Source organism: Protopterus annectens, chromosome 14.part0 (genome assembly GCF_019279795.1).
Source record: "Protopterus annectens isolate FY-2018-M chromosome 14.part0, PAN1.0, whole genome shotgun sequence".
In the NCBI taxonomy this organism is placed as follows: domain Eukaryota; kingdom Metazoa; phylum Chordata; order Ceratodontiformes; family Protopteridae; genus Protopterus; species Protopterus annectens.
The window spans coordinates 997,033,530-997,057,296 of NC_056748.1; the positions used below are offsets into that span (position 1 = coordinate 997,033,530).

General features: G+C 41.7%; 1 protein-coding gene across 3 annotated transcripts in view; it reads left to right on the forward strand.

The window, feature by feature from the left end:
• CHUK (component of inhibitor of nuclear factor kappa B kinase complex) overlaps nucleotides 1–23,767 on the forward strand; it is a 1,226,492-nt gene that overhangs the window by 31,858 nt on the left and 1,170,867 nt on the right. For 2 of the 3 annotated variants that reach the window (XM_044056796.1, XM_044056798.1), the window contains exon 2: nucleotides 6,515–6,640. In XM_044056796.1, the coding sequence (XP_043912731.1) occupies nucleotides 6,536–6,640 (105 nt within the window). In that variant the 5' untranslated portion in view covers nucleotides 6,515–6,535. Of the gene's footprint in view, nucleotides 1–6,511; nucleotides 6,641–23,767 lie in introns of all 3 variants that reach the window. The other variant, XM_044056797.1, reaches the window with a different exon arrangement.

The window sequence follows — 23,767 nt, forward strand, 5'->3', positions numbered from 1 at the left end:
TCATGTCTCTCATCAGTTTGTAAGCTACACTACTACTTGTCTACCTGTAAATTATTACTAACCTCAAAAGCACACTAGTTTGATCTTTTCCCTGTAGCTATCCTGTAAAAATGCATCAGTTGCTTTTGTATTTTATATTTGTATTCAACAATTAGCCAATTTGTTTTTTTTTCTCTCTTTTTGTGTTAAAATGCTATGCTTATGTAAGAAATGTTTAAAAAATCATTATGTGGAGATGTTTTTACTCTGAATTTTATAAATTTGCATTGTGTAACCTACTTGTGAAGCCTTTCTGTGCTGAAAATGGGTTTTACTCAGCCAGACTTTTCCTGGTCAACAAAGGTGAATACATAAAGGTGAGTCATGGCCATGTGACATAATTCAATAGGACTAGCATCCACAGTTGGAGTTTTTCTTTCTTTGGACCAAGTGAAATATAACTCTAGCTGATTTTCAGGCATTCTTATAACTTTTGCATGGCTTTGCAGTCTTTCTGTGCCCATAATCGAGGTGTGCTTTTTCTTAGTCACATTCCTAAGGACCATGTCAGCGAGCCTTCCACCAGACAGGGTATTAGGGATTCGCCAACATGTACAGGTCTTATTAGCATGCAAAAGAATTCAAGCCAGGTTCGTCCTCCAAACTCTGGGTCTCATGGCAGCAGCGATCATACTTGTTCCTCCAGCTCATTTTCACATGAGGATTCTCCAGTGGCTTCTTTTCACCCAATGGTCCTTCCAGCAGCTTCCCATGTCTCGCATGATTATGATCACAGAAGCCTGCAAAAAGCACCTTGCGTGGTGGATGGTCTCCACATCAGTGCCCCGGGGCAGACCATTTGTACTTCCCCCTCCAGTTGCTACAGTACCACGGACGCCTCCCTGATCGGGTGGGGGGGCATTGTCAGGGCAGAACAGTCCAAGGCACCTGGCATCCTCACGAGTACTGTCTGCATATAAACGTCTTTGAGATGAGGGCCGTGGTTTTAGCGTTGCAAGCTCTTCAGGACTGTCTTCCTACCGGGACCATTGCAATTCAAACGGACAATATGTCAGTAGGGTGGTACATCAACAAGCAGGGCGTAACCAAGTCCTACCCTCTATGTCGAGAAGCACTCAGACTCTGGCAGTGGGTGATCTCTTCCCAACGGTTTCTGATCGCAACGCACATCCCCGGGAGGTCCTACGTCATAGCAGACAGGCTGAGCAGAGCAATTCTCATGCCTCACGAGTGGTCTCTGAATCAAGTAGTTGCGGACCAAATATTCTGCAAATGGGGCCAACCTTGGTGCAACCTTTTTGCCACCCCCTTCAACAGTAAGTGCAGTAATTTCTTCTCTCTCCTTCCACTTCCCGGACATTCCCCCAGAGACGCTCTAGTCCACGATTGGCCTCAGGGACTTCTTTATGCATTCCCTCCGTTTCCCGTAATCCCGAAGCTAATACAGAAAGCTACCATATTGGGCTGCAAAATGATCCTCATTGCTCCTTACTGGCCTCGACAAATATGGTTCCTGTTCCTGCATCATCATCTTCTTGAGCAGCCTTGGACTCTGGACCTAGTTCCAGACCTTCTGATCCATCAGTCGGGCGGGCTGCACCAATCCCTGCAATCTCTCCAGTTCACTGCTTGGTTGCTCCACTTCCAACTTTAGCCAGGCTTCCTGATATCTCCCCCTCTGTGAGTGAAATTATTTTATCGCACAAGTCTATGACTAGAAAAACCTACGCTAGTAAGTGGAAACATTTTTCTTCCTCGGCAGAGGCTAAGAGTATAGACCCCTTTTCAGCCCCTGTACACCACATTTTGGAATTTCTTGTGGAACTCTTTCATGCTGGGTCCACTTCCGCTACAATTAGAGTTCAGTTAGCTGCAATTTCAAATTTTCACATTGGCCTGTCGGAAAATAATATCATGTCTCATAAGCTATGTAAAGCCTTTCTCAAAGGGACCACTCTGCTCAGGCCTCCAGTGAGATATCTTCCACCTCCGTGGGATCTAAATTTGATTTTAGCTTCTCTAATTTTGCCTCCCTTCGAACCTGCAGCATCTTGTTCCTTGAAGTTTTTATCTTGGAAAACCCTCTTTCTGGTAGCTATTACTTCAGCCAGAAGAGTTTTGAAACTTCAGGCTCTTTGTACCCGTCCTCCGTACCTAGTGTTCCACAATGACAGGGTTGCTCTCAGGACTAATCCATCCTTCCTAAGGTCTCTTCAGAGAATAACTTGAATCAGTCCATAGACCTTACTGTGTGTTTTTTCCCAACCACACCAACAGGGCGGAATATAAATTGCATCAGTTAGATGTTTACAGGCAACTCCACTTTTATTTGCATAGAACTAAGGACATCAGGAAATCCGACCAACTTTTCCTTTCTTATGCTGAGGGAAAACAAGGTCTTCCAGTCTCAAAAGTAACCTTATCCAGGTGGTTGACTTCTGTCATCACATTTATCTATCAACTGAGGAATAAAGTATTGCCTGTTGAACCAAAAGGTCACTCCACCAGAGCAAAAGATCACTCCACCAGAGCTTTAGCCACTTCTGTGGCCTTTCAGACTAGGTTGCCCATGGAATCTATTTGTGCTGCAGCTATGTGGGCCAACCCACATACTTTCATTTTGTATTATAAGTTGGATGTGGTTTCCAGGATAAGAGCTGATTTTGGTTCCACTGTTCTGAAGAGTTTGTTCCAATGAGCCACCCAGGATTTTAGGTGCTAGGGACGCTGTCCCAACCAGCAAGAATGAAGGCGAGATAAAGTTATCTACCTACCATAATGTTCCATGTTAGCTGTCTTCTTCTCGCCTTCTTTCTTGCGTCCCACCCTCCATCCCCCTGTCCTAGTAGACAGAGAAGACTTCCTTATGGTTTTTCACTGTCCGAGTCTTCTCTGGCTATTCTTTTCTGCCTAGCAGCCTCTCTGGTAGGTTTTATACATTCCAGGATAGGATCCTTTCCTTATGTCTGCAGTTAGACTTGCCAAACAAGATCTGGTAGCGCCAGGCATCATGGGATATAGGGTGGCCTCGAGCCAGTAAACCGCTCTCGAGCTTTTGAAGATGGCCGAGTCGGAGCAGAGGATCGACACCGAACCCAACCAGCAAGAAAGAAGGCGAGAAGAAGACAACTAACATGGAACGTTATGGTAGGTACATAACTTCTTCTTTTTCATTTAGGGAATATGCTTAAGTGGCTCACCTGATTGCCCTTCAGGGAGGGAGAAGAATTTACATAGCTAGATACATCCCTCACAGAGGCCAGGAATGCTAGCCTAGACAGTTTTGCATTAAAGGAAGTGCAGAAGGATCATCCTTTACAGAATGTGCTTGCATGGAAGCAAAATGCATGGATTACATTGCTGTCATTGTACTGGGATACAGGGTGGAGAAGGGAGATAAGACCTCTTCCTGCCGTCAGGGTGACATTGTTTTGGGATGCTCCTATCTTTTGCCCTCCTCTCTCCATTGCTTGTTATGACTTTGTCTGTGAGGTAGGGGCCATGGTCCAGAAGAAGCAAGTCAGTCACAAGGGAATTGGGATGACAGGTATATGTGTGTATATGTATATGTAGAGGTGTGTGTGTGTATATGTGTATATATATATATATATATATATATATATATATATATATATATATATATATATATATATGTGTGTGTGTGTGTATATATATATATATGTGTGTGTGTATATATATGTATGTATGTGTATATATATATATATATATATATATATATATATATATGTATATGTATATATATATATATATATATATGTATATATATATATGTATATGTATATATATATATATGTATATATATGTATATATATATATATATGTATATATATATATATATATATATATATATATATATATATATATATATATGTATATATATATATATATATATATATATATATATATATATGTATATGTATATATATATATATATATATATATATAGTGTGTCTATGTATATACACACACAGTGGTATAAAAAGTGTACACGCCCCCTGTTAAAATCCTAGGTTTTTGTGATATAAAAAAAAAATGAGACCATAGTAAATCCTTTCAAAACTTTTCCCAGCTTTAATGTGACCTATAACTTGTACCCCAGTTGAAAAAAAAATCTGTAAGGGAAACAAATAATACAAAATAAAAAACATACAATAAGCTGGTTTCATAAGTGTGCACACCCTTAAGCTAATACTTTGTTGAAGCACATTTTATTTTAATTTATAGCATTCTGTCTTCTTGGGTACACACCTGCCATCAATTAAAGAGACTCTGATTAACTCCAAATAAAGTTCTGCTGTCCTAGTAGGATTTTCCTGACATTTACTCAGTTGCCTGCTACAGCAAAAGCCATGGTTTGCAGAGAGCTTACAAAGCATCAAAGGGATCTCATTGTTGAAAGGTATCAGTCAGGAGAAGGGAACGAAATTATTTCCACAGCATTAGATATACCATGGAACACACAGCATTAGATATACCATGGAACACAGTGAAGACAGTCATCAAAAAGTGGAGAAAGTGGAGAAAATATGGGACAACCATGACGTTGTAAAGAACTGGACGTCCCTCCAAAATTAATGAAAAGACCATGTGAAAACTGGTCAGGGAGGCTGCCAAGAGACCTACAGCAACATTGAAGGAGCTGATGGAATTTCTGGCAAGTACTGGTGGCATACTACATGTGACAACAATTTCTCCTGCTCTCCATATGTCTGGACTATGGGGTAGGGTTGCAAGACTGAAGTCTTTTCTTACAGGGAAAAACATCCAGGCCTGGCTAAATTTGCAGAGCAAGTCTCCCAAAAGCATGTGGGAAAATATGTTTTGGTCTGAGACCAAGGTTGAACTTTTTGACCACGATTCCAAAAGTTACGTTTGGCGCGAAAACAATACTTTGCACCCCCAAGAACACCATCTCCACGGTGAAGCATGGTGGTGGTAGTATCCTGTTTTGCCGTTGCTTTTCTTCAGCTGGAACTGGGGCTTTAGTCAAGGTGGAGGGAATTATGAATAGTTCCAAATACCAGTCACTTTTGGCCCAAAAGCTTCAGGGGTCTGCTGGAAAGCTGAAGATAAAGAGGAATTTCACCTTTTAACACGACAATGACATCAAGCATACATCCAAATCCACAAAAGAATGGCTTCACCAGAAGAAAATGTTTAAAGTTTTGGAATGGCAAAGTCCGAGCCCATTTCTAAATCTAATAGAAAGTCTGTGGTGTGACCTGAAGAGGGCTGTGCACAAGAGACGCCCTTGCAATCTGACAGATTTGGAGCGCTTTTGCAAGGAAGAGTGGCCAAATATTGCCAAGTCAAGATGTGCCATGCTGACAGACCCCTACCAAGAAGACTGAATGCTGAAATTCAATCAAAAGGTGCTTCAAAAAAGCATTAGTTTTAAGGGTGTGCACACACAACAAAGTATTAGTTTAAGGGTATGCACATGCAGGAGTATTGTACTTTTTTTTATTTTTTATATTTTTTTCCCCTAACAGATTTGTGTTTTTCAATTGAATTTTGCAGGTTATAGGTCACATTTAAAGGTGGGAAAAGTTATGAAATGATTTATTGTGGTCTCACTTCTTTATATCACAAAAACCTGGCATTTAACAGGGATGGATATCTCTATACTTTTTATATCCACTGTGTGTGTGTGTGTGTGTCTGTATATTATTAATATATATATATATATATATATATATATATATATATATATATATATATATATATATATATAATGTGTGTGATTTGAGAGAAAAAAAAAAAAATATATATATATATATATATATATATATATATATATATATATATATATATATAGTTTCACTTCATAATCTGGAATTACTGAAATCCCGAATTTCAGTAACCTGAGACTATAAAGTCGAACCATTCACAAAACCGAAACCCACAATCCCGAACACACATACACCATACACCACATAGCACACACACCATTCCACCCACAGCCCACAAACCACACAACCCTACACTACAGATGAGCAGGGGGGCTGTGCCCCCCACACCCCTCGTGTATATATATGCCAACTCCGAGGTCACACAAACATAAAAAAAAAAACTCGCACCACACCATCCTCCACTTACTCGCACACACATACACATCACACATACACAAACCCCGAGAAATCCATCACTCGCACTTACACCTCCCTACCCTTACCCACACATACAACGTACAAACACTCGCTCACTTGTATGTATGTATGTATGTATGTGTGTGTATATGTGTGTGTATATATATATATATATATATATATATATATATATATATGTGTGTGTTTGTGTGTGTATGTATGTAATGTATAATATGTATACATTTTATATATCTATATACACACACATATTTATGAGGGAGAGAATAGGGGACGTTGTGCCTCAAGAGGAGAAGCAATAAAAACATAATTGAAAAAAATATGCTGTGGTATACATTGCCATTATTTATGCATTTATTTTTTGTTTGTTCATTTTTGCCCAGTAGATTGGAGTTTATTAGTCTGTAATGGAGAAGCCACCATTTCGTCAGATTCAAGTATTTGGCTCATGGGAGATGAAAGAGAGAATTGGAACAGGAGGATTTGGAAATGTGTTTATGTACCAGAATAAGGTATGTATTGCAGATTGTTTATTCCTAATGTTGTCAAACCTAATCTGAAATCCAATATCCAAGATTAAAGTTATTTTAACAGAAATGTGGAAACAAGTCTTGCATGATTTTTTATATTATTATTTGTACTGTATTCCATGTAACATTTATAACAATATTTTCTGAGTTTTGCAAAATGTCCATGTTCAGCCATCTCTAGCGTATTCTGTTATAGTTAACATGTTGCTTAAAAATTCTACTACTGTTAAGTTGTCATGTGTGATGGGTATTCTAAAAGTAAAAAGTATGGACATATGTACAGTGTTGGGATGGCTGCATATTCAGTTTGATAAAAAGCTGAGTACTGTACTCTAACATACATGTACATATTTCTCTTTGGTGTTAAAATAGCTCTGAATTCTTTTTTGGGTTGTGGGAGTGGCATGCTCAAATTTGTAGCAAAGCATCTCAAACAACTGATGCTTAACAAAATATTGACTTGAGTAACATGGTTCCAGTATGTACCTTCACTGGCATACTGCCATACTCATTTTGGAGTAAACTCCTGCGCCTAGCAAAGAGAATACTTAAAATCATTGGCCAAAGTCGTATCTGTGTATCCTTTAACCCCACCTGTTTTCTCCCTTCTGGAATATTTCTAGGTTGTGTTTGGTCAGTGAGGATCTCTGTTTTATGTGAATAGGAAGTCTATTAAATGTTCATAAGACTTCTTAAGGTACACCACTGTTGGTGACCTGTTCTGGTTAAACTCTTAGCAGTCACACCAGTAATGTATTTTATAGTGATAGCATTAGGAACAAGAATAAATGTTAGCCATTTTATGTTAGAACTACTAAAATCTGGCCTCATTACGTGTAGTAGTCATACCTGCCCTAGGAGTCTGTGCATTGAATGCTGTGTTCTTTTAAGATTTAAACCAGTTATATGTTAGTTACGGGCGCTTTAATAGCTATTTCAGACTGTGACGCTGTCCATGAATATTTAACTTTTAAAAGTGGGGTGAGGATGTTGAAGAGGGGCCTTCTACTATGACTTGTTGAATTACATGTTGTTGTGCTTATTTTATTTTGTAAAATAACAAACTGCAGTTATTCTAGAAGGTAGTTTTTTTTTTTTTTTTTTTGCTTGACCATGTAAGCTCCCTCCCACACCCACCATGTAGAGTGCAAGCCTTTCAACCCCCCCAAATTATATACGCCATATCCAGAGGCACAACAACAACACAAAAAAGGGAAAACAATATCCCAAAAGAACAAGATCACTGCTGTTGAACACTTAAAGTGCACCATCAGTCATTTCCTATGGAAAACAGTTGTTGGGGAGTTTGAATTTACCAGGTTGGACACTATGGTACCTCCTCCAGTTTAATCTGAATGAGAGGCAAGTAATTTGAATGAGGCACAGAAATTTTTAGGAGACGAGTCATAAACCGTAGTGTGTGTGTTTTGTGAAATGATTAGATAAAGCACTATTTCTTTAGAAAATGATAAAGCAAGCAAAGAAAGCCCAAAATGAACTGTGTTGTCTGAAATAAATCCAAGATAAGTGATTAAAAAAAACACACACACACACACACACACAAATAAAACTGATCTGTATTACATCGCCAAAATGCATTTCTGGCGAACACCTATCCATCGACACCAAATCACCAAAATAATTCTCTGAATGTAATAAGGGCAAGGAAATACTTGCCCAAAGCCACAACTTATGAACATCTACGTGAAATCTAACCCATTTAAGTGGGGGGTTTTGCCTCCTCACCTCCCCAACTATATATACCAACTCCAAGATCGCAAAAACATTTCTGGTTAAGTGTTTCGAGAGTTGATCAAGGGAACAGAGACCGAGAGACATGGTAAAGTCAGGATGGTAAGGTGAAAAAGTAACAGCCTATATGTGCACACGTCTTCAGATACTGGAAGGTATGGAATTATATAGCAATAACCCACGCCTGGGTGTGGGTAATGCTGGATTTACCCATGGTTGGTGTGGTTTGGTCACGAGGGCGAAGCCCGAATGGCCAAACAAAGCCAACCATGGGTAAATCCAGCATTACCCACACCCAGGCGTGTTATTATATTAATGACATTATTTAAGAAAAAAAATAATTACTTTTCTTAAATAATGGCATTGTATAATGCCTCCTTGCTGCCCTTCCGCAGCTGTCTGGTATTCTGTGGCAGTTCTGATGTACTGCGCATGTGTATCCCTACACAGTACATCAGAGCTGTGGGCAAAAGCAACGGAGAAAGCAAAATCTCCGTTGCTTTTTACAAACTGTTTCGCTATGTTAAATGTGTTTAACATAGCGAGACAGCTTTAAAAAAAGCAAAGCAGAATCTCCATTGCTTTTTTTAAAGCTGTCTCGCTATGTTAAACCCATTTAACATAGCGAGACAGTGTGAAGCAATGGAGATCTTGCGTTCTCCGTTGCTGTAAAAAAAAAAAGGAGTTATAGTAAATGAAAAAGTCCGGGTGACCGGACCTTTTTCCATTACTATAACTCTGATTTACAACGTGCACGCTGACCAATCAGCGTGCACATTTTTGAATATTAATGGGGAGTCGTTGTATAATGGACATTAATCTCAGTCTTGATTTAGCAATTCTTCCTTTTATTAATTTAAATTTGCTTTGCAAAATGCACATGCAGTGTTTATATCCCTTTCAGGCTTGTACACTATTTTCAAGAGATACTTTTCAAGAGCTACTTTTCAAGAGCTATCATTCTCTAAAGCATACCTCTCAACTGTACAGATTTTTGCAGACGTTCCAGTGCAAATATAGACTGTGACGGCCACTGTGGTGCAGTGGTTAGCATTGTTGCCAAACAACAAGAGGTTCTCTGGTTTGATTCTTGGCTGGAGTGCCTTCTGTGCAGAGTCTGCATGTCCTCCCTGCAGTCAAGTGGGTTTTAAAGACATGCAGATAGGTGCATGTGTGTGTGTGTGTGTGTGTGTGTGTGTGTGTGTGTGTGTGTGTATATGTGTGCCTTCTATGAAGGCTGGGCACCGGGCTGGCAACTTGACGCCATAAAAACACCACTGCCAATCAGTCTGCGGACTGGTGATCCGCTGTTGTGACCCCTAACCAGGAAAAGCTGAAAGACATTGCTTTTGCAAATGTAGGCTACTGTCTATTATGAAAAGAGTAACTTTGAGCAAGAACTGTTTTTAAATCAAACACAATAATTGTGTCCAGTCTGCTTTAAGACACAATACTGGAAAGAATTTCTGAAGTATTTCTCTGAATTGTGAGATCTAAGGAAAGTGCTTGCAATGTTATGTTTAACCAGGAATGTTTTCGTCAGATCGGGATGATGGTAAACAGTTTAAGGTTTAACGTGCTTCACAGAAGTGTGAACGAAGAAGTGGTTCCCCATGAAATTCCAGAAGGGCCGTGGAGTGAACATATTGCTGTCTGGTTTCAGTTTTATACTTCCATCACCTGGTCAGTGCCAGTTACTGTTAAAGTATGATTATTATTCAAAGTAACATAAAAGGTATTTTAATAAGAGATGCTTAATTTTGCCATGTTACTCAGGCTGATATTTATTTTACATTTGATTATCGTCTGGGAAGAAGCACATTTTCATCATAGGACCGGGGAGAACAGCTTCAGACACTGGACTGATTTGTTCTTGTAGCCGGTAGTGGTCTTCAGTTTGTGAGATTAGAAATCTAGAAGTTTTCCCTAGAATGGGAGTTTAGCCACATCTGTTACTTTGGGAGCACAAACATTTGGCACCCCTGTGCTTCCTCTAAGTGATTGCAGTTGCTTAATCGCAACCTGTAAACTGTCAAGATTATTCTTTTAAAAAGGTCACAACAAGTTGTTGGGTAGCTAAATTAATAAACATGCTTTTTTAAAATGTTTTGTGCTGTCGTGATGACCCTTTTGATGAGTGTGGACAGGGATTATTCTCCTGCTTATCTTTGGTATTTAGACATTGCAGTTTAAAATTACAGTTTGTATTGTGATGGCAGTTTCTCACTTGAACTGAAGATGGTGGTTCATAATACTAGTTTTGTATGGGGCAAGCTGTGGTCAGGAAAGCAGGAACACCAGTGTAAGGTGGGTGGCTGCAGGATGGAAAAATGATCGTAGAGTGAATACAGATGTATAGTTTAGAGTCAAAATATTGAAAATCCATACTCCTTGTTGCACTGTTGAAGTGCTTTAAAACCTCATCATAAGTAACATTAAAACGTTTAAAAATTTACAGTAGTTGTTAGTATCCTGATGCTTTGTTTCAGCCAGCAATTTGTTCCAGAGAGATGGACCTGTCCATCAGAAGGGGTTTTCGCTAAGAAGGGCCTTTTTGAGCACCTCGTCAAAGAAATAGCCTGTAAATGTTTCAGGAGTAATGGGTAAACTCTTTAAAGGGTTAAAATTCTAAAAGTCTCTCAACTGTCTTTCTTTGGCATTTAACTTTCCTTACTCCTGTGTTCACTTAGCCTCTGTACATTTTTTTTTACTCTTCCATTTGATTTTTTCCTCAAGGAAGTTAAAATTTAAACCTGTAAGTAGCAATTTCATATAGCCAAAATGTATTACAGTCAGTGTAAACTGATGTAACCTAGTGTAAACCTACTACATTATTAGAAATGTAGGACAACGCATAGCATTCTACTATTATAAAAAAAAAATGTGTGTGTAAATTTTTTAAGGTTCTGCAACACCCTTGTCATATTTTTAGTGTATACTTTAAATTTGTTTTCACTGTTTATTCCCCCCCTGAGCCTGGATCCTTGCTGAACATGGTCACTGACCCAGTCCACTCGCCCTGTTAGTAAAACGTAAATAACAAATAAAAGAGAAAAAGTCGTTAAATGTATATTAACCCCAATATCCTGAGCCTTGGCATAAAGGAAATTTTCTGAAATGCTGCAGTCTTGGGAGTAATTCTCTATTGAAATAGACTTGCACACTGATGTTCAAACATTTTGTTGCTTTCCACTTCTTTGCTAATCCCCTGTCTTTATCCCAAAGTAGTCATGGGTGGAGACCTTCAACTGATAAAAAAAAAAAAAAAAAAAAAGTCTGAGTGAATGAATGACTGAATTCATTGAACAGAAGCCCACATTCTGTATTGCATAAGAACATCTCTTTCAGAGATCTGCTGTTATGGGTAGTTCACCTTGCATTGTATGATACATTTGTATGAGGAAGTCCAGAACAGTACAGGAATACCTAATACAGAAGTACTGTCAACCATTACATCCTTATATTATATGTTCTATAGGTTCTGTATTGAAGCAATAACTTTTCTAAGTTTTAACTTGATTTGTATTGAGATAAATTTATAAATGCAGCAACTGTATCATTAGGCAGTTTTTGTTTTTCCATGTAAAAATGTCCACAAAATTCATAGTAGATGGAACAATATCCAAACTTCAAAAAAATGCTGTGAGGTGTCTCTTGTTGTGCAGCATACAGCACTGTGGGAACATAGTCCTGCCCTAAATAGGAGGTGGATGGTGGTTGTATTGACATCTGTGAATTCAGTTCACATTAGGTAATGGAGACAGACCCAGTTTTGCAACATCCCCAACAATTGCCACAATTCATGATAGGTAGCTTGATACGACTTAGTTGCTTCCATTTTCATTTTGAATTGTGATTATGCAAAACTTTAGGAAGAAGTGGTTTCTTGACATAAATTAGCTTATGAACTTTTATTGAGTAGGGTCTTGTACAACTTCAGGAAAAAAGAGATAATGTAAAACACAGATGCATTACAAGTGTTATTATACCTGATATTTAGTTTGTTTTCACTAGTTATTTCTGCACTCTGGCTAGGCTGTGACTGTGCTGTTTCAGTGCTTTTGTATCCACAGCTCTGCTGTATATCTCCACCCCTCGCTACTTTTAGTCCGTTGTTTCTAGCAAACATAGGAATTACTATCAAAATGCTTACTACTTTGATACACGCAATTGTTCTTGTCAGAGGATTATCTTCTTCTTTCGGCTTTTTCGCAGTACATAAAACACATGAAAGTTAGAGGATGCCTACTTGAGATTTGTACAGTACCAGCCCCTTCTTACTAATACATTTCACATTAAACAAGTTTGACAACTTTGTGTATCAAGAGTAGAGGATGTCATACCTCCATCCTGGAAGTGGAGGGGCTATATATTGTGTGTGTAGAGAGAGAAAGAGAGGGGAGGCCATTGTAGAGATATGTGTTAGAGAAGTACCCACAACAAGAGCAGTCATGGTTACAGAGAGAGAAAGAAGTTGGGGCCTAACCTTGAGAGGTACACGGTATACAGATTAAAAAGAGCAGACCACAGGACTGTATAGTGTTTCCCCTTTGTTGTAGTCCACGTTATCACAAAAAGACTGTGTGGACTACGGTGATTTTTATGTTTTTGGGACTGTGTGGAATTTATGAATGTTGTCCAGCTCAATATTTTATAACTGAATTGGAGATAGTAAATAGTTTGTGTTAAAAAATATATATAAATAAATAAATAAAAATTAAAATAAGTAAAGTTGTGTCATTTCAGCACATTCTTTTGAAAGCATTTTTCCTCGTATGGAAAAAATGGGACAGAAAGGCTTGGGACAGATGGTCGAATATAGTGACTGATTCTACGCATGTATCCTTGTGTTAGTAATTTCCCAATGTAAACTGCACCAAATGAGAATGTATGCAAGGATGGGGCAAAGATGGACCAAATTGCAATATTTTGATGTTCATCGTGTTACCCTGCTGCAGTCATCACACTTGGGTTATCCTGCCATCAGGCGGTCCCGCAGTCGGCCCGAATTCCAAAGTCTTGGTCCGACAACGGTTGCTGTCACTTCTTCCCTGACGTCAGTGCGCCAGGGGTATACGAGAGGCATCCAACGCCATTTTCTTCAGTCTTTCTTGCCATGCGGTGCCTAAAGCAGAAGCAGTTTGCAAGTGCCGGTCGGCCAACACCTGAGATTTTCGAATCGAGTTTCAGTTGGAAGTCTTCAAAGCTAAGTACCCCATTGGGGAACCTTTTCTTGCCTCAGTCCGATGTCCGAAAAAGTTAACAATTGCATTTCTTGTGGGAAGCAAATACCTCATAAGGACTTTCATTCTTTTTGTATACCTTGCCTAGGCCCAGACCATGACGTCACTGGTTGTCGGTTTTGTGCTAGGTTCATGCTAGGTTCAATAAGCGAACTATAAAGCGACGCTTTGATTTCGCACGACACTACTTCGGTAGAAAATTTAATTACACTATGCCCTCTGAGCAACCGACTACCGGCGTACATAAAAAATGCAAAGATAGACAGGCAGCCTAGATCCATGCCAGACTCCGAGGCCTCGGCTGGGCCGGTCGTCGGTTCTCTGGTTTTCAGTGAGGCACCTACGCAGCCCCTGGCTACCGCTGAATTGGATCCCCAGACCGCTTCAGATCCCCTAGCAGAGAGTTCTAGGCCGACGCAGCCATTTTCTTTAGGCCCTACCGACGACATTGCAGAAGGAGAAGCCGGTGCTGTAGAAACACCTTCGGTTTCTGAAGGTGTTTTCAGACCGACTACTCTCACCATAAAATCTTATGCTAAGCTTAAGACTCCTCTAAAACCAAAAAAGACAACACTTCAGTCTCCAGGTCAAGGCCCTATGCCTAAGAAACAGATGCTTAAAATGGCTGAAGATTTGATTTCTTTGATCAGGGGTTCCCAACCCCCCCCCCCCCGACAAAAGGCCTAGACAAGAGGAGGATTATGCCTCCTCTGATCAAGTGTCTGTTTCCTCAGGCTGCTCTGAGGAACAGGATTACTCCTTTCCCCCTTATGAAGATTCTGATGCTGAAGACTCCATTCCCTCAGCTTCTCCCCCTGAAGATTATTCCTTTGGGGAAACCTTACATACCATGAGGGAACATTTCCATTGGGAAGGTCAGGACTACTCCGACTCGGAGAAAAGGCTCTGAGAGTTTCTTTTACTCCCCCAGCACAGACCTCTTGCTATCCCCCCAGTTTTAGACATTGTGGATGATGTTTTCTTAGAATCTAGTCTAAATCCAGATTCTCTGCCTCTTGCTCCAGCCAAACCAGATAGATACTATAGAGTGCCTGACTCACAAATTCCTATACAAAAGCCCTGTTGCTGATCCAGAGACAATCTCCCAAGGTCCCAAAGGGGCTAAGGCTTCTATGGCTAAAAGTCCTGTACCCTCTGAAAGAGATTCCAGAGCACTAGATGGGTGGGGGAAGAAGGTTTACACCTCAGCTACTCTAGCTATGAGAGCACTAAATTGTCAGTTTCACATGCTTAAATACCAGCAATTCCTAATGTCTCAAATAAAACAAAAGATGGGCACGCACCCTCAACAGTCTGAATTCAAGGAAATGCAGGATCTGTTGCATGCAGCTGAACAGGTGGGCAAACATACTTTACAATGTGGTTTTGATGCCTTGGAAGCTTCCTCCAGAGCAGCTGTTACTGGGTCTGTTATACGTAGGCATGCTTGGTTAAAGGAACAATCTCTGCCTGATCATGTTAAAGCAAAGTTACTAGATGCACCCTTACAGCAGGATGTCTTATTTGGGGTTAAAGCAGAGGAGGTTTTAAAGAAAATGGAGGATAAGGCAAAATCTATGCAGATGGTCAAAGATTTCTTACAGGTACAGCCCCCACGCTTCAGCAGAAATTGGCCAACAAAAAATTGGTCCTTTCCAGCTTCTGGCAGACCACAGAGGGGTAAATACAGGTGCCCAAGGGGCAGAGGACCAGCACAAATCCCTTATAAACCTCGCCAATGGGGCACTGCAACACAGAAGGGAGGAGAAGACGGGTCCCAAACTACTAGAAGGCAAACACAATGACTTACACCTCAAACTGCCAAGCAAAACTCTTTTGGCAGCTCCCTTGGGAGGAAAATTAGCACTTTTTGCAGACAACTGGCGCATCGTCACAAAGGACAAATGGGTCCTAGACATTATCTCACAAGGATACAGATTCCATTTCCACACCTTGCCGAGGATAAAAGGAATGCCAAACCTGCCACAAAATCAATGGGCAGAGGCACAAAAACAAATTACAGCTCTCATGGACATGAGAGCCATTCAACTGGTACCTACACAGGAGCAAGGCCAAGGATTTTACTCTAGGCTCTTTCTAGTCCCCAGAAGGGACAGTGCTTGGAGACCCATTCTGGACCTTTCAGTTTTAAACACCTTCTTGCAAGTACCCAAATTCAAGATGCTAACACTGCAGCAGCTTCTTCCCATGTTGGGCAAGAAAGCTTGGCTAGTAAGGTTGGACCTCAAGGAGGCATACCTGCATGTCCCTATCAGACAAAATTGCAGAAGATACCTCAGTTTCATTGCAGGTTCAACCCATTACCAATTCTCTGCACTGCCTTTGGCTTATGTACTGCACCCAGGGTCTTCACAAAGTGCCTGGCACCAGTAATTGCATACTGCAGACAAAGAGGAATTCAAATATACCCATACCTGGACGACTGCCTCATCCAAGCAGAAAGCAAGGACATTCTCTTACAACACCTGGCTTTTGTAAAACATCTTCTAAGTTGCCTAGGGTACACAGTAAACGAAAAGAAATCAAAACTAGTGCCCTCACAAAATATGACATTCCTGGGTGCCAGCTTGAATACAATGACCCAGATGCCTTATCTGACGCCAGACAAACAACTACAATTAACAAAATACTTCAGAACAATGGCAACAAAGACCCAACTCCCCGCAAGAAAAATTCTGCAGGCCTTGGGCTTCATGGCATCTTGCATACTACTAATACCATTTGCAAAACTGCATATGAGGAAATTACATGGTACCTAAAAAGTGTATGGACTCAATACCGCCACAGCTTGGAAACAATGATACCTCTCATTCCCTGCCTTCAACAGGAGTTTCTATGGTGGTCACAGGCATGTCACCTCAACAAGGGTCAGCCTTTCACCCTACCCCCAGCCAGGCAAACTATGACAACAGATGCATCGGACTATGCCTGGGGGGCACACATGGCAGGACGGTGCGTTTAAGGCATATGGACTGCAGATCAAAGGAATCTGCACATCAATCAAAAAGAAATGCTAGCTGTACAAAATGCTCTGACAGCCTTCAAGGACCTCTTACATCCAGGATAGCTTATCATAAGGGCAGACAACACCACAGTAATGTGATACATAAACAAACAAGGGGGTACACACTCCTACCCTCTATGCAGGCAAGCAATGAACTTGTGGAACACAACACTGGCTTACCAAGTTCAATTACAAGTTCAATTCCTGCCAGGAAAAAAGAACACATTGGCAGACGACCTAAGCAGAAACATCATGGATCCCCACGAGTGGAAACTGTATCCACAAGTATTTGCAATGATAACTCAGAAATGGGGGCTCCCAGACAGAGACCTGTTTGCCAGCCCTCAAAACTATCAGCTAACAAAATTTTGCACAAGGACTGTTCACCATCAAGCTTGGAAAGTGGACGCACTCTCGTTCAGTTGGAAAATGCTGACAGTATATGCCTTTCCTCCATTACCCCTTCTCACAAAGGTGCTGTTGAAAGTCAGGATGGAGAGACCCCGAATGATGCTTATTGCCCCAGACTGGCCATGCCAGCACTGGTACCCACTGTTAAGGAATATGGCCCAGGGCCCACCATGGATTCTACCACAAATTACCCATCTGCTCACACAGCAAGGCAATCAGATTCTACACAGCCAGCTCAAAACCTTAAACTTGGCTTCATGGCAAATCACCTAAGCAACCAGCCAGCTCCTCTCTCACAAGCTGTTATGGATGTTATTCTGGAGGCCAGGAGGCCCAGCACCAGGAAAGCCTACTCAGACAAATGGAAATTGCGCCTGGAACCAAGCTAAAGGCCAAAATACCCTTCAGCCTGACATACCTCAGATTCTGCAATATCTAACTGAGATGTTAAACAAAGGGCTTTCTTTTTCATCTGTTAAAATCCACGCCTCGGCTATTTCTGCTCACTACAACATGGATCCTCCCTTATTTTCACATCCACTCCTAAGGCAGTTTCTCAGAGGGGCCAAAAACATTAGGCCTTCCAGGAGAGCACCAACACCTACTTGGGACCTCAACTTTGTTCTGGAAAAACTTACGCTACCTCCTTTTGAGCCAGCTTTCTTAGCTTACTTAAAGTTTATATCATGGAAGACTGCCCTGCTGCTAGCAATTACTTCAGGTAGAAGAATTTCAGAGCTTCAGGCACTAATGGCAGTAGAGCCTTTCCTCATTTTTCATCAAGACAGAGTTTCTCTACGAATTAACCCCTCCTTTATGCCTAAGGTGGTATCCAGTGTGGCTGTAAATCAAACCATCCATTTACCCACCTTCTTTCCAAATCCACAGAACAAAGGAGAAAGACTCTTGCATTCCTTGGACATTCACAGGCAGCCACGTTACTACTTGGATAAAACTAAGGTTTTCAGAAAATCTGACCAGCTTTTTGTATCCTATGCTACAGCATCACAAGGAAAGGCTATTTCAAAACAGACCATTTCCAAATGGATAGGACATTGCATACGTTTTTGCTACACCCACCATGGAAAACCAGTTCCTGCTAGCATAAGGCCCCATTCTACCAGGGCAGCAGCTACATCTACAGCCTTCCTCGGGGGGGGGGGTGCCAACCAAGGATATTCTGGAAGCTGCAACTTGGAGTTCAGTACACACCTTCACCAAACATTACCACTTGCCACTTTACACTAAGACTAGAGCTGGCTTCGCCACTGCAGTTTTGCAGGGCCTTCTAGCCTCCTCTAACCCTGTCTGACTCCACCTCCCATCCTTAGCTTTGGGATTCTACCCAAGTGTGATGACTGCAGCAGGGTAACACGATGAACATAGTACAGTTTTGTACCTACCATAAATGTAGATGTTCGAGTGCTGCAGTCCAGGTTACCGTCCCTCCATCCCCTCTCTAAAACCTTTCTATACCTTAAAATTTGTTACAACCTTTGTGGTGTATTTGCTTATAGCTGGAGGGATATTTTGTTTATGCTACACTTTTTTATTATTGGTACTATCTACTGACCACCATTTGGGGGGGTGGGCACCTGACATCTGGGGCAAGAAAAACTGAAGAAAATGGCGTCGGATGCCTCTCGTATACCCCTGGCGCACTGACGTCAGGGAAGAAGCGACAGCAACCGATGCTGGACCAAGACTTTGGAATTCAGGCCGACTGCGAGACCGCCTGATGGCAGGATAACCCAAGTGTGATGATTGCAGCAGGGTATACACTCTAACATCTACCTTTATGGTAGGTACAAAACTGTACTTTTCTTATCACTGCCTCCAAGTATTAATACCTAGTGATTTAGTCTCCCCACTAATAACTGTGTGTGTGTGTGTGTGTGTGTGTGTGTGTGTGTTTAACATACCCAGATGCAGAGAGAGAACTCACTATGCGATTGCTGAGGTACTACTGTGAGTAATCACAATGAGAAGGAATTGACATGCTTTTGAGCTACTGTTTGTCTAACAAACGAAGTTCAGCATGGTGTATTCTAAGGAAGTGTGTATTAAAATGGGTGGAAAAGCAGCTGTGCCAAAGATGCATTGTTGAAGGAATTCTAAATTGCCTACTTAACGGTTGGGCACTTTTTTTGTTCCAACCAAGCAGATCCAGAGACCCAGAAGCAAAACTCTAAGAATGAAGTAAGTGAAATAAGTACTGTTAATGAGGTGAAACTGCTGAAAGGTTCCCTACTAACTATGTACATGTATGTAGTGAATATACTGTACTGGTGAAATAAATTGTTGTAATATGGGGAAGAAAACTAACAGAGTGCAGTGAGATCATATTTTGACTTCAGACACTCCTGTCAGTCCCATCTGTTCAGCTGTATCCCATCTCTATTCCAGTCTAGTGTCACTAGCTCACTCTACCTAATACAGAGATAACATTTGTTAAGGGAGCAAGCCACTTGGGCCCTTAATTTTGATTTATCTTGTTTCCCTTTCTAAAAAAAAAAAAAAAAATTCTAAGCTTGTTTCTGGCCTTTCTTATAACTAGTCTAGTCCAGATACAGATTTGCTGCAACCAGGACTGTGTGTAAGCTTCTGAGCTCCCAAAGCCTTTCTGTGTTGGAGGGAAGCCTTCTAGCTCATCTGTGGGAGTGGTAAGCACTAGGTACCCTAGGTAGCCCATCTACCACAAGAGTGGTTTCTGGCCCAGAAATTGTAGTATATTGACAGTTTGGATGGCTTTTCCATATCTTTCAACTTTCTGGTTTAAAAGCCCACATTTGCGCTGGTTTCCCACCTTTCCTGTAACCTGTATCTGGACTAGACTAATTTGCTGTATCCAGGACTGTTTGTAAGCTTCTGAGCCCCCCCAAGCCTTTCTATGTTCGAGGGAAGTATTCTAGCTTATCTACCACAAGATCCAGGTACAGATTCTTAGTTTTAGCACTAGAATTTTCTTATTCGTGCTCAGCACTTGTTCAGAACTTGCTGTTAGCACTAAATAAGTTACAAATTACTACACCACTCAACCTTCCTCTTTACGTAGAGGAAAACGGTTTTTGTACTTAACTTTCCTCACTTGCTTAGAGAAAAACGGCTGTTATACTCATTTTCTTCACTTGTCTGGAGGAAAGTATTTTTTTATTCAGGCATGTCCAAGGGTCAGCTGCCAGTGTTCTCTCCTGTGTATCTGATGAATCTGGGCATCTTGGGGCAGTGTCGCAATTGCTTCATGTACACAGATAACCCTCTCCTCCTCCTACCACCCAACACCACAACCTGTGAAAGATTAACTTATCTAGCCAAACTGGAGGTAAAGCTTTCTCCAACCAAGACTGAACTTGACAGTCAAGAGGAGAAGGTAAACACTTCCACCACACCACACTCATCACATAGTCCCACTAAACCTACACCACCAAAATCCACACATAGAAACACAAGCATTCGCAGAGGCTCTCCGTAATAATCTGCTCAAGCAACAGAGATCTCCAAAGCAGAATTGCAAGCAACCTCCAACCCAACCCAAATGACACACAGCCCACAGACTCGGTGTGCCACTCAGCCACAGCCCATAAGGCAAAACTATGTACCCAACACACTAGCCATAGGTGACTCCGTAGTCAGGCACACTGATGTCCCACTCACCCAGGCTAAACAAGGAGAAGGTTACTGTCATCTGCCTGTCTGGTGCCAGGATCCGCCACATAACCAACGCACTCATGTCACGCCACAACAAGTACAAATATGACTCTGTCCTTGTCCATGTTGGTGAGAATGACCTGAGATGTACCTCCCTGGACTACATGAAAGAGACCTGGAAGAGCTCTCTGATCTTGTAGCCCAGGTAGGTATGACCCTAGCCCTTTGTAGCATCCTGCCATCGCCCAGAATGATACTGCAGTACAAGGACAAAATGATTGACCAACAATTGGCTAAGCTTCTGGTGTCATTCTAAGGGTTTCCAGTATCTGTCTGCCTGGGATGACATGGTCGACAGACCACGATGTTTTGCCAGAGATGGCCTGCACCTGTCAACCCTGGGATTCCGGATACTGGCTAAGGCTCATGCTGACCCTATAGTGCCTTTTTTAGGCAAGGTTCAAATGCCAAATTCACCACCGTAACAGGAACAGTTAAGCAAAAACTGAGGGTAATGCTACTCGGTGCTAGAAGTCTAAATCTCAAAATGCACTCCCTCGAGGCACTCCTTAAAATGGAGAACATCTATATCTGTGCAGAGACTGAGACCTGGTTCAAGGCTCCAGAGAGCACCCCTGCTTTACCAGGCTATAACTCATACCACACTTTTCAGCCACTTAACCTGGACCGGAACATCAAAGGCAGAGGTGTGTCCATATTCATTAAGGATATCAATACCTCCAGGCTAGTTGCTCAACATAATGCATGCATTCGAGGTTATCCAAGTGCAACTAACTCTGGGCAAAACTGCAATCCAAATTGTAGCTTGCTACAGATCCTCCACTATGCCCCAGGATTCTCACTCCTCTTTTCTTGATATACTGGAAAATATTAGGGTTCAACCAAACACCCTAATAATGGGCGATTTCAACTACTCCACCATCAACTGAGAAAACTGCTCCTGTACCAACTCCTTTGCACGACGCTTTCTGAAATTCATAAATTCCAATGCCCTGGATCAACTTTATCCACACCCCCACCAGGGGCAACAATATCCTAGACCTAGTCATTGCCAACATGAGTGACCGGTGTTCCACATCTGAAGTCAATTCCTCATTGGCCAGATCAGACCATAAGCTAATCACCCTAGATATCCACATCCTGCCCCCACCCCCATTAAGGAAATCCTGGTAAATAATTTCTCCAAAGCCAACTTCATGCTTCTTAAGACAGAAGTGGCGAACTTCATGACACCCATGCAAATGGACAATACAGTTACGACTGCTGAATCCTGCACAGATGCATCTATAAGCACTTGGATGAGTGCATGGATCATGCTATCCCAAACAGAACCAAGACGCTATCCTCCAAAAAAAAAAAAAAGGAAGCTAATCTGGTGGTCCCTTGCCATAAACTCCACAACAGTAGGAAGAAACTGTTGCAAAAGAGTAAAATTCCATGAGTGGAGGAGTTCTCTGGTCAGCCTCCGTAAGAAGCTGAGAGCCCTTATAAGATCCTCCAAAGCTAGCTATGAAAATATTGCCACTAATTCTAGGGACAACCACAAAGCATTCTGTAGCGATGTCAAAAATCTCAGTGACAAGACCCAGATCTGCTCTGAGTTACAGCACAATGGCATAAAAATTACAGAACCAACTGATATTGCCAACGTCCTGTCAGGTTCAGTGCTAACTTTACCCCCCCCCCCACACACTCCCTAAAGGTCCCATAACTATACAGGAAGAATGCAGAGTCCCATCATAACTATGCAGGTAAAAGCTGCACTCTCTATAGCCAAAAACACAGCATCCATGGGACCGGACAGCATCCCAGGCTGCGTATTACACTAACTTCAGAACAAACTCGCTCCCCGCCTAAGCACCATGTTCAATCATAGTCTCACATCAGGCTTTGTGCCCACTGAATGGCACACAGCAACAGTTATCCCACTCCACAAAGGTGGAGCCACCACTTATCCCGGGAACTATCGCCCTATTAGCCTGATGAGCCTGGTCTGTAAGGCCATGGAACGTATCATCATGGAACTCGTAAACAAAGACATTTGTAACCTCCAGACTCTGGACCCTACCCAGTTCGGGTGTGTGAAAGGCAGATCATGCCTCCTGAAACTGATCGACTTCTTTGAGGCAGTCACCAAAGCTGTAGACGAGGGTAAGGTGGTTCATACAGCCTATCTTGACCTTGCCAAGGCTTTTGACACCATCCCCCATTCTAGAATTATAGCTAAACTCATTAAACTAGGTATAAATCCCTACGTTATAAGATGGGTTGCCAATTGGCTCATTGACAGAATCCACACTGTAATTGTTGCAGACTCCAAATCTGACTTCAAACCAGTGGAGTACCACAGGGTTCAGTCCTGGGACCTCTCCTGTTTGGTATCTACTTCTCTGAAGTACAGGCTAACACAGAAGGCCTTTGGCTAAAGAAGTTTGCAGATGACTGCAAACTAGGAGCCATAGTTGAGCCCCCAAGGGCCTCCCTGAGACAGATGCCTGGTGTCAGAGCCATGGCCTCAAGCAATCCCTTTGGTAAAAACTCTGTACCCATGAACTACCACATAGGCGGCAGTCTACTTTAATGCCGAATGTGTGATAAGAAACCTGGGGACACAGGTGGACAGTAGTCTCTCCTTTGATAATCACATCGCCACAGTAGTCGGGAAATCTTTCGTACGTGGCACACCTCATCACAAGGGTTCTCATTTAGGAAAAAAGAGGTCATTGTTCCCCATCTACTTGACACTCATTAGACCAATTATAGAGTACAATGCCCCTTTTGGAATGTACCTCACAAGACCTTTGCAGCAGCTGGAAAGGCCACAGAAGTACCTCACAAAGAGGATTACTGGCCTCAAACAGATGTCCTACACTGACCATCTCAGAAAACTCCAGCTTTACTCTGTAGCATATTGCCTACTCCGAGGTGATGTCTGCCTAACATATAAAGCTGTCAAACCTAGAGCTGTTGGACATGCTACACGTAAAGAAATCTCAATCCCTCCGAGCT